Source organism: Dendrobates tinctorius, unplaced genomic scaffold (assembly GCF_039654945.1).
Source record: "Dendrobates tinctorius isolate UK_male_01 unplaced genomic scaffold, ASM3965494v1 ptg000130l, whole genome shotgun sequence".
NCBI lineage: Eukaryota > Metazoa > Chordata > Amphibia > Anura > Dendrobatidae > Dendrobates > Dendrobates tinctorius.
In genome coordinates, this window is record NW_027361798.1 from 5,640,838 (window position 1) to 5,653,497 (window position 12,660).

At 57.2% G+C, this 12,660-nt stretch overlaps 1 protein-coding gene across 21 annotated transcripts in view; it reads right to left on the minus strand.

Annotated features, from left to right (window-relative positions):
* The window catches only part of PLEC (plectin), a 475,125-nt gene that overhangs the window by 72,844 nt on the left and 389,621 nt on the right, over window positions 1-12,660 (minus strand). For all 21 annotated transcript variants that reach the window (XM_073543308.1, XM_073543309.1, XM_073543307.1 and 18 more), the window contains one exon: window positions 9,836-9,897. In XM_073543308.1, coding sequence (XP_073399409.1) covers window positions 9,836-9,897 — 62 coding nt within the window. The remainder of the gene's footprint in view (window positions 1-9,835; window positions 9,898-12,660) is intronic.

Consider the following 12,660-nt stretch of genomic DNA (forward strand, 5'->3'; position numbering starts at 1 on the left):
GACCGACAGCACATCAGAGACCATCGCTCCCCGACCGACAGCACATCAGAGACCATCGCTCCCCGACCGACAGCACATCAGAGACCATCGCTCCCCGACCGACAGCACATCAGAGACCATCGCTCCCCGACCGACAGCACATCAGAGACCATCGCTCCCCGACCGACAGCACATCAGAGACCATCGCTCCCCGACCGACAGCACATCAGAGACCATCGCTCCCCGACCGACAGCACATCAGAGACCATCGCTCCCTGACCTACAGCACATCAGAGATCATCGCTCCCCGACCTACAGCACATCAGAGATCATCTCTCCCCGACCGACAGCACATCAGAGACCATCGCTCCCTGACCTACAGCACATCAGAGATCATCGCTCCCCGACCGACAGCACATCAGAGACCATCGCTCCCCGACCGACAGGACATCAGAGACCATCGCTCCCCGACCGACAGCACATCAGAGACCATCGCTCCCCGACCGTCAGCACATCAGAGACCATCGCTCCCCGACCGACAGCACATCAGAGACCATCGCTCCCCGACCGACAGCACATCAGAGACAATCGTTCCCCGACCGACAGCACATCAGAGACCATCGCTCCTCGACCTACAGCACATCAGAGATTATCGCTCCCCGACCTACAGCACATCAGAGACCATCGCTCCCCGACCTACAGCACATCAGAGATCATCGCTCCCCGACCTACAGCACATCAGAGATCATCGCTCCCCGACCGACAGCACATCAGAGACCATCTCTCCCCGACCGACAGCACATCAGAGACCATCGCTCCCCGACCGACAGCACATCAGAGACCATCGCTCCCCGACCGACAACACATCAGAGACCATCGCTCCCCGACCTACAGCACATCAGAGACAATCGTTCCCTGACCTACAGCACATCAGAGACCATCGCTCCTCGACCTACAGCACATCAGAGATTATCGCTCCCCGACCTACAGCACATCAGAGACCATCGCTCCCCGACCTACAGCACATCAGAGACCATCGCTCCCCGACCTACAGCACATCAGAGATCCTCGTTACTTGACCTACCCCGTCCTACAGCACATCAGAGATCCTCGTTACTCGACCTTGCTCAGTGGTGGTCGGACTCGTCCTCCTCACCTCGGCCGTGTCTCTGAGCACTGAACACCTTGCAGTTCTGTGTCTTGCTCAGTGGTGGTCGGGCTGGGCCTCCTCACCTCGGCCATTTCTCTGTGGTGCTGGTTTTGTGAGCTGTGTCCTCTGTAGACGGGGAACAGCCTGTGACGTCTCAGAGTGGGAAATCTCTTTTTGGCTATTTTTTCTGAAAACAAGTTGCTAATAATTCAGTACATCCTGATGAAGGGTGGGGCATCCTCAGGCCACACCCCTTATTACACAAATGCAAGTCACCTGACTGTCTTTATCCAAACAGCATTCAGGATTATACAGGAGGAGTCGGGAAACCTGCAGATCCTGATGATCTGGTGACGTCCGCACTGCTGAGGATTCTGCACGGTGTAGACAGATGTCAGGAGAGGACCACTCAATACTGCAGAGCCCAGGTACCAGTAGAGCGGATCTACCAGTATGGAGGGATCCTGCCTACCAGTGCTGTCTCCATGGCGTGGACCCTCAGTGTACGAGCACTTGGTGAACAGTTTCCTTATATTCCAGCTTGCACCATCCAATATTTAACCCTTCATAGCAGGGCTTCTCACATCCATAAGAAGTTATAGAATGGCCCATGTGATACGTGGGGACCCTGGAAGAATAATGGGCTCCTTGTATCAAGAAAGACTTGACGCAGCATCGCCCGAGGCGTGGAGGACCCACCCAGCACCAGAATAATGGAGGCGCGGGACTGCTGACATGTCACAGTGTGAAGAGAACAAGGACACGACGAGATCCGACCAAGAGTTGCCAAGAGAAAGCGTGCGCGCAAGAGAGAAAGAAAGCGCTCGAGAAAGAGAAAGAAAACGCGCAAGAGAAAGCGCGAGCGAGATCCTGATCAAGAGTTGCCGTTAGAGAGAAAGTGCACGAGAGAAAGAAAGCGCACGAGAGAAAGAGAAAGCGCGCGAGATCCTGACCAAGCGTTGCCGAGAGAGAAAGCGTGCGTGCACGAAAGAGAAAGCGCGCAAGAGATCCTGACCAAGAGTTGCCGAGAGAGAGAGAAAGCGTGCGCACGCAAGAGAACGAAAACGCGGAGAAAGAGAAAGCGCAAGCGAGATCCTGACCAAGAGTTGCCGATAAAGCGTGCGCGCGCGAGAGAAAGAGAAAGCGCGCGCGAGAGAAAGAGAAAGCGCGCGCGAGAGAAAGAGAAAGCGCGCGCGAGAGAAAGAGAAAGCGCGCGCGAGAGAAAGAGAAAGCGCGCGCGAGAGAAAGAGAAAGCGCGCGCGCGAGAGAGAAAGCGCGCGCGCGAGAGAGAGAAAGCGCGCGCGAGAGAGAGAAAGCGCGCGCGAGAGAGAGAGAAAGCGCGCGCGAGAGAGAAAGCGCGCGCGAGAGAGAAAGCGCGCGCGAGAGAGAAAGCGCGCGCGAGAGAGAAAGCGCGCGCGAGAGAGAAAGCGCGCGCGAGAGAGAGAAAGCGCGCGCGAGAGAAAGCGCGCGCGCGAGAGAAAGCGCGCGCGCGAGAGAAAGCGCGCGCGCGCGAGAGAGAGAGAGCGCGCGCGCGCGAGAGAGAGAGAGCGCGCGCGCGCGAGAGAGAGAGAGAGCGCGCGCGCGAGAGAGAAAGCGCGCGCGCGAGAGAGAAAGCGCGCGCGCGCGAGAGAGAGAAAGCGCGCGAGAGAGAGAAAGCGCGCGCGAGAGAGAAAGCGCGCGCGAGAGAGAGAGAAAGCGCGCGCGAGAGAGAGAGAAAGCGCGCGCGAGAGAGAGAGAAAGCGCGCGCGAGAGAGAGAGAAAGCGCGCGCGAGAGAGAGAGAAAGCGCGCGCGAGAGAGAGAGAAAGCGCGCGCGAGAGAGAGAGAAAGCGCGCGCGAGAGAGAGAGAAAGCGCGCGCGAGAGAGAGAGAAAGCGCGCGCGAGAGAGAAAGCGCGCGCGAGAGAGAAAGCGCGCGAGAGAGAAAGCGCGCGAGAGAGAAAGCGCGCGAGAGAGAAAGCGCGCGAGAGAGAGAAAGCGCGCGAGAGAGAGAAAGCGCGCGAGAGAGAGAAAGCGCGCGAGAGAGAGAGGGAAAGCGCGCGAGAGAGAGAAAGCGCGAGAGAGAGAGAAAGCGCGAGAGAGAGAGAAAGCGCGAGAGAGAGAGAAAGCGCGAGAGAGAGAGAAAGCGGGAGAGAGAGAGAAAGCGCGAGAGAGAGAGAAAGCGCGAGAGAGAGAGAAAGCGCGAGAGAGAGAGAAAGCGCGAGAGAGAGAGAAAGCGCGAGAGAGAGAGAAAGCGCGAGAGAGAGAGAAAGCGCGAGAGAGAGAGAAAGCGCGAGAGAGAGAGAAAGCGCGAGAGAGAGAGAAAGCGCGAGAGAGAGAGAAAGCGCGAGAGAGAGAGAAAGCGCGAGAGAGAGAGAAAGCGCGAGAGAGAAAGCGCGCGAGAGAGAGAAAGCGCGCGAGAGAGAGAAAGCGCGCGAGAGAGAAAGCGCGCGAGAGAGAGAAAGCGCGCGAGAGAGAGAAAGCGCGCGAGAGAGAAAGCGCGCGAGAGAAAGAGAAAGCGCGCGCGAGAGAAAGCGCGCGCGCGCGAGAGAGAAAGCGCGCGCGCGAGAGAGAGAAAGCGCGCGCGCGAGAGAGAGAAAGCGCGCGCGCGAGAGAAAGCGCGCGCGCGAGAGAGAGAAAGCGCGCGCGCGAGAGAGAGAAAGCGCGCGCGCGAGAGAGAAAGCGCGCGCGAGAGAAAGCGCGCGCGAGAGAGAGAAAGCGCGCGAGAGAGAGAAAGCGCGCGAGAGAAAGAGAAAGCGCGCGCGAGAGAAAGCGCGAGAGAGAAAGCGCGCGCGCGAGAGAGAGAAAGCGCGCGCGCGAGAGAAAGCGCGCGCGCGAGAGAGAGAAAGCGCGCGCGCGAGAGAGAGAAAGCGCGCGCGCGAGAGAGAGAAAGCGCGCGCGCGAGAGAGAGAAAGCGCGCGCGAGAGAAAGCGCGCGCGAGAGAGAGAGAAAGCGCGCGCGAGAGAGAAAGCGCGCGCGAGAGAGAAAGCGCGCGCGAGAGAGAAAGCGCGCGCGAGAGAGAAAGCGCGCGCGAGAGAGAAAGCGCGCGCGAGAGAGAAAGCGCGCGCGAGAGAGAAAGCGCGCGCGAGAGAGAAAGCGCGCGAGAGAGAGAAAGCGCGAGAGAGAGGGAAAGCGCGCGAGAGAGAGAAAGCGCGAGAGAGAGAGAAAGCGCGCGAGAGAGAGAAAGCGCGAGAGAGAGAGAAAGCGCGAGAGAGAGAGAAAGCGCGAGAGAGAGAGAAAGCGCGAGAGAGAGAGAAAGCGCGAGAGAGAGAGAAAGCGGGAGAGAGAGAGAAAGCGCGAGAGAGAGAGAAAGCGCGAGAGAGAGAGAAAGCGCGAGAGAGAGAGAAAGCGCGAGAGAGAGAGAAAGCGCGAGAGAGAGAGAAAGCGCGAGAGAGAGAGAAAGCGCGAGAGAGAGAAAGCGCGAGAGAGAGAGAAAGCGCGAGAGAGAGAGAAAGCGCGAGAGAGAGAGAAAGCGCGAGAGAGAGAGAAAGCGCGAGAGAGAGAGAAAGCGCGAGAGAGAGAGAAAGCGCGAGAGAGAGAGAAAGCGCGAGAGAGAAAGCGCGCGAGAGAGAAAGCGCGCGAGAGAGAGAAAGCGCGCGAGAGAGAAAGCGCGCGCGAGAGAGAAAGCGCGCGAGAGAGAGAAAGCGCGCGAGAGAGAAAGCGCGCGCGAGAGAAAGAGAAAGCGCGCGCGAGAGAAAGCGCGCGCGCGCGAGAGAGAAAGCGCGCGCGCGAGAGAGAGAAAGCGCGCGCGCGAGAGAGAGAAAGCGCGCGCGCGAGAGAGAGAAAGCGCGCGCGCGAGAGAGAGAAAGCGCGCGCGCGAGAGAGAGAAAGCGCGCGCGCGAGAGAGAGAAAGCGCGCGCGAGAGAAAGCGCGCGAGAGAAAGAGAAAGCGCGCGCGAGAGAAAGCGCGAGAGAGAAAGCGCGCGCGCGAGAGAGAGAAAGCGCGCGCGCGAGAGAGAGAAAGCGCGCGCGCGAGAGAGAGAAAGCGCGCGCGCGAGAGAGAGAAAGCGCGCGCGCGAGAGAGAGAAAGCGCGCGCGCGAGAGAGAGAAAGCGCGCGCGCGAGAGAGAGAAAGCGCGCGCGAGAGAGAGAGAAAGCGCGCGCGAGAGAAAGCGCGCGCGAGAGAGAGAGAAAGCGCGCGCGAGAGAGAGAGAAAGCGCGCGCGAGAGAGAGAAAGCGCGCGCGAGAGAGAGAAAGCGCGCGCGAGAGAGAGAAAGCGCGCGCGAGAGAGAAAGCGCGCGCGAGAGAGAAAGCGCGCGCGAGAGAGAAAGCGCGCGAGAGAGAGAAAGCGCGCGAGAGAGAGAAAGCGCGCGAGAGAGAGAAAGCGCGCGAGAGAAAGCGCGCGAGAGAAAGCGCGCGAGAGAGAGAAAGCGCGCGAGAGAGAGAAAGCGCGCGAGAGAGAGGGAAAGCGCGCGAGAGAGAGAGAAAGCGCGAGAGAGAGAGAAAGCGCGAGAGAGAGAGAAAGCGCGAGAGAGAGAGAAAGCGCGAGAGAGAGAGAAAGCGCGAGAGAGAGAGAAAGCGCGAGAGAGAGAGAAAGCGCGAGAGAGAGAGAAAGCGCGAGAGAGAGAGAAAGCGCGAGAGAGAGAGAAAGCGCGAGAGAGAGAGAAAGCGCGAGAGAGAGAGAAAGCGCGAGAGAGAGAAAGCGCGCGAGAGAGAGAAAGCGCGCGAGAGAGAGAAAGCGCGAGAGAGAGAGAAAGCGCGAGAGAGAGAGAAAGCGCGAGAGAGAGAGAAAGCGCGAGAGAGAGAGAAAGCGCGAGAGAGAGAGAAAGCGCGAGAGAGAAAGCGCGCGAGAGAGAGAAAGCGCGCGAGAGAGAGAAAGCGCGCGAGAGAGAGAAAGCGCGCGAGAGAGAGAAAGCGCGCGAGAGAAAGCTCGAGAGAGAGAGAGAAAGCGCGCGAGAGAGAAAGCGCGCGCGCGAGAGAAAGCGCGCGCGCGAGAGAAAGCGCGCGCGCGAGAGAAAGCGCGCGAGAGAGAAAGCTCGAGAGAGAGAAAGCTCGAGAGAGAGAGAAAGCGCGAGAGAGAGAGAAAGCGCGAGAGAGAGAGAAAGCGCGAGAGAGAGAGAAAGCGCGAGAGAGAAAGCGCGCGAGAGAGAGAAAGCGCGCGAGAGAGAGAAAGCGCGCGAGAGAGAGAAAGCGCGCGAGAGAGAGAAAGCGCGCGAGAGAGAGAAAGCGCGCGAGAGAAAGCTCGAGAGAGAGAGAGAAAGCGCGCGAGAGAGAAAGCGCGCGCGCGAGAGAAAGCGCGCGCGCGAGAGAAAGCGCGCGAGAGAGAAAGCTCGAGAGAGAGAAAGCTCGAGAGAGAGAAAGCTCGAGAGAGAGAGAAAGCGCGCGCGAGAGAGAAAGCGCGCGCGAGAGAGAAAGCGCGCGCGAGAGAGAAAGCGCGCGCGAGAGAGAAAGCGCGCGCGAGAGAGAAAGCGCGCGCGAGAGAGAAAGCGCGTGAGAGAGAGAAAGCGCGCGAGAGAGAGAAAGCGCGCGAGAGAGAGAAAGCGCGCGAGAGAGAGAGAAAGCGCGAGATCCTGACCAAGAGTTGCAGAGAGAGAAAGCGCGCGAGAGAAAGCGTGCACGCGCGAGAGAAAGAGAAAGCGCGCGAGAGAAAGAGAAAGCGCGCGAGAGAAAGAGAAAGCGCGCGAGAGAAAGAGAAAGCGCGCGAGAGAAAGAGAAAGCGCGCGAGAGAAAGAGAAAGCGCGCGAGAGAAAGAGCAAGTGAAAGTGCGCGCTAGAGAGAAGGCGAGAAAGAGAAAGTGTGCGCGAGAGAGAAAGAATGCGAGAGAAAGAGAAAGCGTACAAGAGAGAAAGAGAAAGCGTGCGAGAGAAAAAAAAGCATGAGAGAAAGCGCGCGCACAAGAAAGAAAGCGCAAGAGAGAAAGCGCGCTAGACAGAAAGCGAGAGAAAGAAAGCGTGCGCAAGAAAGTGTGAGAAAGAGTGCGAGATAGAGAAAGCGCGCGAGAGAAAGCGAGAGAAAGAAAGCGCGTGAGAGAAAGAGAAAGCGAGAGAAAGAAAGCGAACGCGATAAAGCGCGCTAGAGAGAAAGAGAAAGCGTGAGAAAGCGAACGAGAGAGAAAGAAAGCGCGTGAAAAAGCGCGCAAGAAAGTGTGCGAGAGCGCGAGAGAGAAAGAGAAAGCACGCAAGAGAAAGCGCGTGAAAAAGAAAGCGCGCAAGAAAGTGTGCGAGAGAGAAAGAGAAAGCATGCAAGAGAAAGCGCGTGCAAGAAAAAAAGCATGCGCGAGAGATAGAGAGAGAAAGCGAAAGCGCGAGAAAGCGCGCACGAGAAAAAGCGCGCACGAGAGAAAGAGAAAGAAAGCGCGTGAGAGAAAGAGAAAGCGAGAGAAAGAAAGCGAACGCGATAAAGCGCGCTAGAGAGAAAGAGAAAGCGTGAGAAAGCGCGCGAGAGAGAAAGAAAGCGCGTGAAAAAGCGCGCAAGAAAGTGTGTGAGAGCGCGAGAAAGAGAAAGCACGCAAGAGAAAGCGCGTGAAAAAGAAAGCGTGCAAGAAAGTGTGCGAGAGAGAAAGAGAAAGCATGCAAGAGAAAGCGCGTGCAAGAAAAAAAGCATGCACGAGAGAGCGCGAGAAAGCGAAAGCGCGAGAAAGCGAAAGCGCGAGAAAGCGAAAGCGCGAGAAAGCGAAAGCGCGAGAAAGCGAAAGAGCGAGAAAGCGAAAGAGCGAGAAAGCGCGAGAAAGCGAAAGCGCGAGAAAGCGAAAGCGCGAGAAAGCGAAAGCACGAGAAAGCGAAAGCACGAGAAAGCGAAAGCGCGAGAAAGCGAAAGCGCGAGAAAGCGAAAGCGCGAGAAAGCGAAAGCGCGAGAGAAAGCGCGCACGAGAGAAAGCTTTATATAGCTTAATTTAGCAAACAAATCTGCAAATGTATATTCACCTCAAATCCGCACAAAAAAACGAGTGGAATTTCCACTGCATTTCCTGCCAAGAGATGCAGAAACCGCGTAGAAATTTCCGCAAGCAAATCCGCAACATACGCACATAGCCTAAGAGTACAATCCATTAATTCAACATCCGGACATCCAAAAGTTCAGACAGTCTGCCACCTGTCTCCAGCACAGGGCTGCCCAATCACCTGGAGTGCTGCCAGATTGAAGGAGGTTGAAGATATTCCAGGTCGGCTTCCTCCACTGATAACATGTTTGGGGAAGTTCTGGGGCAGAGATCCAAACAGGAGGCCAGGAGCAGCTGGGGATTTCTCACAGCATTTCTAGGCCGGGAGCCGAGACAGTGAAAGGATGGGAGACTGACAGACAGCGGGGGGCGAGAGACGGCGGTGGAGCGAGCAGATCACTGACTGATGAGCGCAAGAAACATAGGAGGAAAAAAAAGCGACACCAACCCGCACACAGAGAGCGCGGCGGCGGCAACAACAACCCGCACACAGAGAGCGCGGCGGCGGCAACAACAACCCGCACACAGAGAGCGCGGCGGCGGCAACAACAACCCGCACACAGAGAGCGCGGCGGCGGCAACAACAACCCGCACACAGAGAGCGCGGCGGCGGCAACAACAACCCGCACACAGAGAGCGCGGCGGCGGCAACAACAACCCGCACACAGAGAGCGCGGCGGCGGCAACAACAACCCGCACACAGAGAGCGCGGCGGCGGCAACAACAACCCGCACACAGAGAGCGCGGCGGCGATACCAACCCGCACACAGAGAGCGCGGCGGCAACAACCCGCACACAGAGAGATGGCACAGAGAGCATGGACACAACCCGGACAAAGAGAGATGGCACAGAGAGCGCAGAGACAACCCAGACAGAGAGGGCAATAATAAAATAAATGCAGAGAGCGCTCACGCTTTCACTAACAGCACATGCTCCGGTTGTTTCCCTGAGCTGCAGAGCTGACGATCCAAGAACCAGGTCCCCATTCCTTACAATGTAGCTTTGGTCCCACTTGAGGTGGTTTCCACGGTAACAGTACAAATAGACATTGCAACAAAGGGCGCTGACTCAAGAGTTGCTCACAGGGACCCCCAGCAGCGACAGGAAGAGGCAACCACAAGACTGCCGTACTGCGACAATCAGGGATCATAGGATCACTCATCCTGAAATAACAGGAACCACAAGTCCCAGGAATCCAAAGACTAAAACGAGGGCACAGCCATCGAGCGTCTAGAGTACAACAAGATCAGAGGTGGCATTCTCACATACAAGGAACACACCTTAGAGGCATGTATTGGTGGCAGGCCCGAGTGCGCAGGGGGACGTCACCGGTGACAAGCCCCAGTGCGCAGGGGGACGTCACCGGTAACAAGCCCCAGTGCGCAGGGGGACGTCACCGGTAACAAGCCCCAGTGCGCAGGGGGACGTCACCGGTAACAAGCCCCAGTGCGCAGGGGGACGTCACCGGTAACAAGCCCCAGTGCGCAGGGGGACGTCACCGGTAACAAGCCCCAGTGCGCAGGGGGACGTCACCGGTGGCAGGTCCGACAAGTGCGCAGGTGAACGTCACCGGTGGCAGGTCCAACGAGTGCGCAGGCAGACATGACAGGTGGCAGGTCCAACGAGTGCACAGGCGGACATCACCAGTGGTAGGTCTGAGTGCTCAGGCAGACATTAATGGTGGTGTGCAGGCAGACGTTACTGTTGGTAGGTCTGAGTGCTCAGGTGGACGTCACCGGTGGTAGGTCAAGTGGTCAGGCGAAGGTCACAGGTCGGAGATCTGAGTGTGCAGGTGCATTAGTTGTAGATAAGGGGTGTGAGCTCAGTACACACAGCGGGGGAGCTGCACTCACCTTTATCAGATGCTTGTTCACCCATTTGGTAAATGTCTTCTTCTGCACCCGGTCTCGTTCATCTGTAAGAGAGACAATGGGAGGTTGTTACACACGACGTCTAATGAGCGGTGGAGAAAGAAAGAGCAGAACTCCCTCTACACTGACCAACAAACAATACAGGTAGTAACACGGTGTACATGGGCACAGTACCCCAATAACAGGGAGCAGGATGAGTGTACACGGGTACAGTACCCCAATAACCGGTAGTAGGACGCCGTACACGGGTACAGTACCCCAATAACCGGTAGTAGGACGCCGTACACGGGTACAGTACCCCAATAACCGGTAGTAGGGCGCCGTACACGGGTACAGTACCCCAATAACAGGTAGTAGGACGCCGTACACGGGTACAGTACCCCAATAACAGGTAGAAGGACGCCGTACACAGGTACAGTGCCCCAATAACAGGTAGTAGGACGCCGTACACGGGTACAGTGCCCCAATAACAGGTAGTAGGACGCCGTACACGGGTACAGTACCCCAATAACAGGTAGTAGGGCGCCGTACACGGGTACAGTACCCCAATAACAGGTAGTAGGGCGCCGTACACGGGTACAGTACCCCAATAACAGGTAGTAGGGCGCCGTACACGGGTACAGTACCCCAATAACAGGTAGAAGGACGCCGTACACGGGTACAGTACCCCAATAACAGGTAGAAGGACGTCGTACACGGGTACAGTACCCCAATAACAGGTAGTAGGACGTCGTACACGGGTACAGTACCCCAATAACAGGTAGTAGGACGTCGTACACGGGTACAGTGCCCCAGTAACAGGTAGTAGGACGCCGTACACGGGTACAGTGCCCCAATAACAGGTAGTAGGACGCCGTACACGGGTACAGTACCCCAATAACAGGTAGTAGGACGCCGTACACGGGTACAGTACCCCAATAACAGGTAGTAGGACGCCGTACACGGGTACAGTACCCCAATAACAGGTAGTAGGACGCCGTACACGGGTACAGTACCCCAATAACAGGTAGTAGGACGCCGTACACGGGTACAGAACCCCAATAACAGGTAGTAGGACGCCGTACACGGGTACAGTACCCCAATAACAGGTAGTAGGACGCCGTACACGGGTACAGTGCCCCAATAACAGGTAGTAGGACGCCGTACACGGGTACAGTGCCCCAATAACAGGTAGTAGGACGCCGAACACGGGTACAGTACCCCAATAACAGGTAGTAGGACGCCGTACACGGGTACAGTGCCCCAATAACAGGTAGTAGGACGCCGTACACAGGTACAGTGCCCCAATAACAGGTAGTAGGACGCCGTACACGGGTACAGTGCCCCAATAACAGGTAGTAGGACGCCGTACACGGGTACAGTACCCCAATAACAGGTAGTAGGACGCCGTACACGGGTACAGTACCCCAATAACAGGTAGTAGGACGCCGTACACGGGTACAGTACCCCAATAACAGGTAGTAGGACGCCGTACACGGGTACAGTACCCCAATAACAGGTAGTAGGACGCCGTACACGGGTACAGTACCCCAATAACAGGTAGTAGGACGCCGTACACAGGTACAGTGCCCCAATAACAGGTACAGTGCCCCAATAACAGGTAGTAGGACGCCGAACACGGGTACAGTGCCCCAATAACAGGTAGTAGGACGCCGTACACAGGTACAGTGCCCCAATAACAGGTAGTAGGACGCCGAACACGGGTACAGTGCCCCAATAACAGGTAGTAGGACGCCGTACACGGGTACAGTACCCCAATAACAGGTAGTAGGACGCCGTACACGGGTACAGTACCCCAATAACAGGTAGTAGGACGCCGTACACGGGTACAGTACCCCAATAACAGGTAGTAGGACGCCGTACACGGGTACAGTACCCCAATAACAGGTAGTAGGACGCCGTACACGGGTACAGTACCCCAATAACAGGTAGTAGGACGCCGAACACGGGTACAGTACCCCAATAACAGGTAGTAGGACGCCGTACACGGGTACAGTACCCCAATAACAGGTAGTAGGACGCCGAACACAGGTACAGTGCCCCAATAACAGGTAGTAGGACGCCGTACACGGGTACAGTACCCCAATAACAGGTAGTAGGACGCCGTACACGGGTACAGTACCCCAATAACAGGTAGTAGGACGCCGTACACAGGTACAGTGCCCCAATAACAGGTAGTAGGACGCCGAACACGGGTACAGTACCCCAATAACAGGTAGTAGGACGCCGTACACGGGTACAGTACCCCAATAACAGGTAGTAGGACGCCGTACACGGGTACAGTACCCCAATAACAGGTAGTAGGACGCCGAACACGGGTACAGTACCCCAATAACAGGTAGGACGCCGAACACGGGTACAGTACCCCAATAACAGGTAGGACGCCGTACACAGGTACAGTACCCCAATAACAGGTAGTAGGACGCCGAACACGGGTACAGTACCCCAATAACAGGTAGTAGGACGTCGTACACGGGTACAGTACCCCAATAACAGGTAGTAGGACGCCGAACACGGGTACAGTACCCCAATAACAGGTAGTAGGACGCCGTACACGGGTACAGTGCCCCAATAACAGGTAGTAGGACGCCGTACACGGGTACAGTACCCCAATAACAGGTAGTAGGACGTCGTACACGGGTACAGTACCCCAATAACAGGTAGTAGGACGCCGTACACAGGTACAGTGCCCCAATAACAGGTAGTAGGACGCCGTACACGGGTACAGTGCCCCAATAACAGGTAGTAGGACGCCGTACACAGGTACAGTACCCCAATAACAGGTAGTAGGACGCCGAACACTGAGG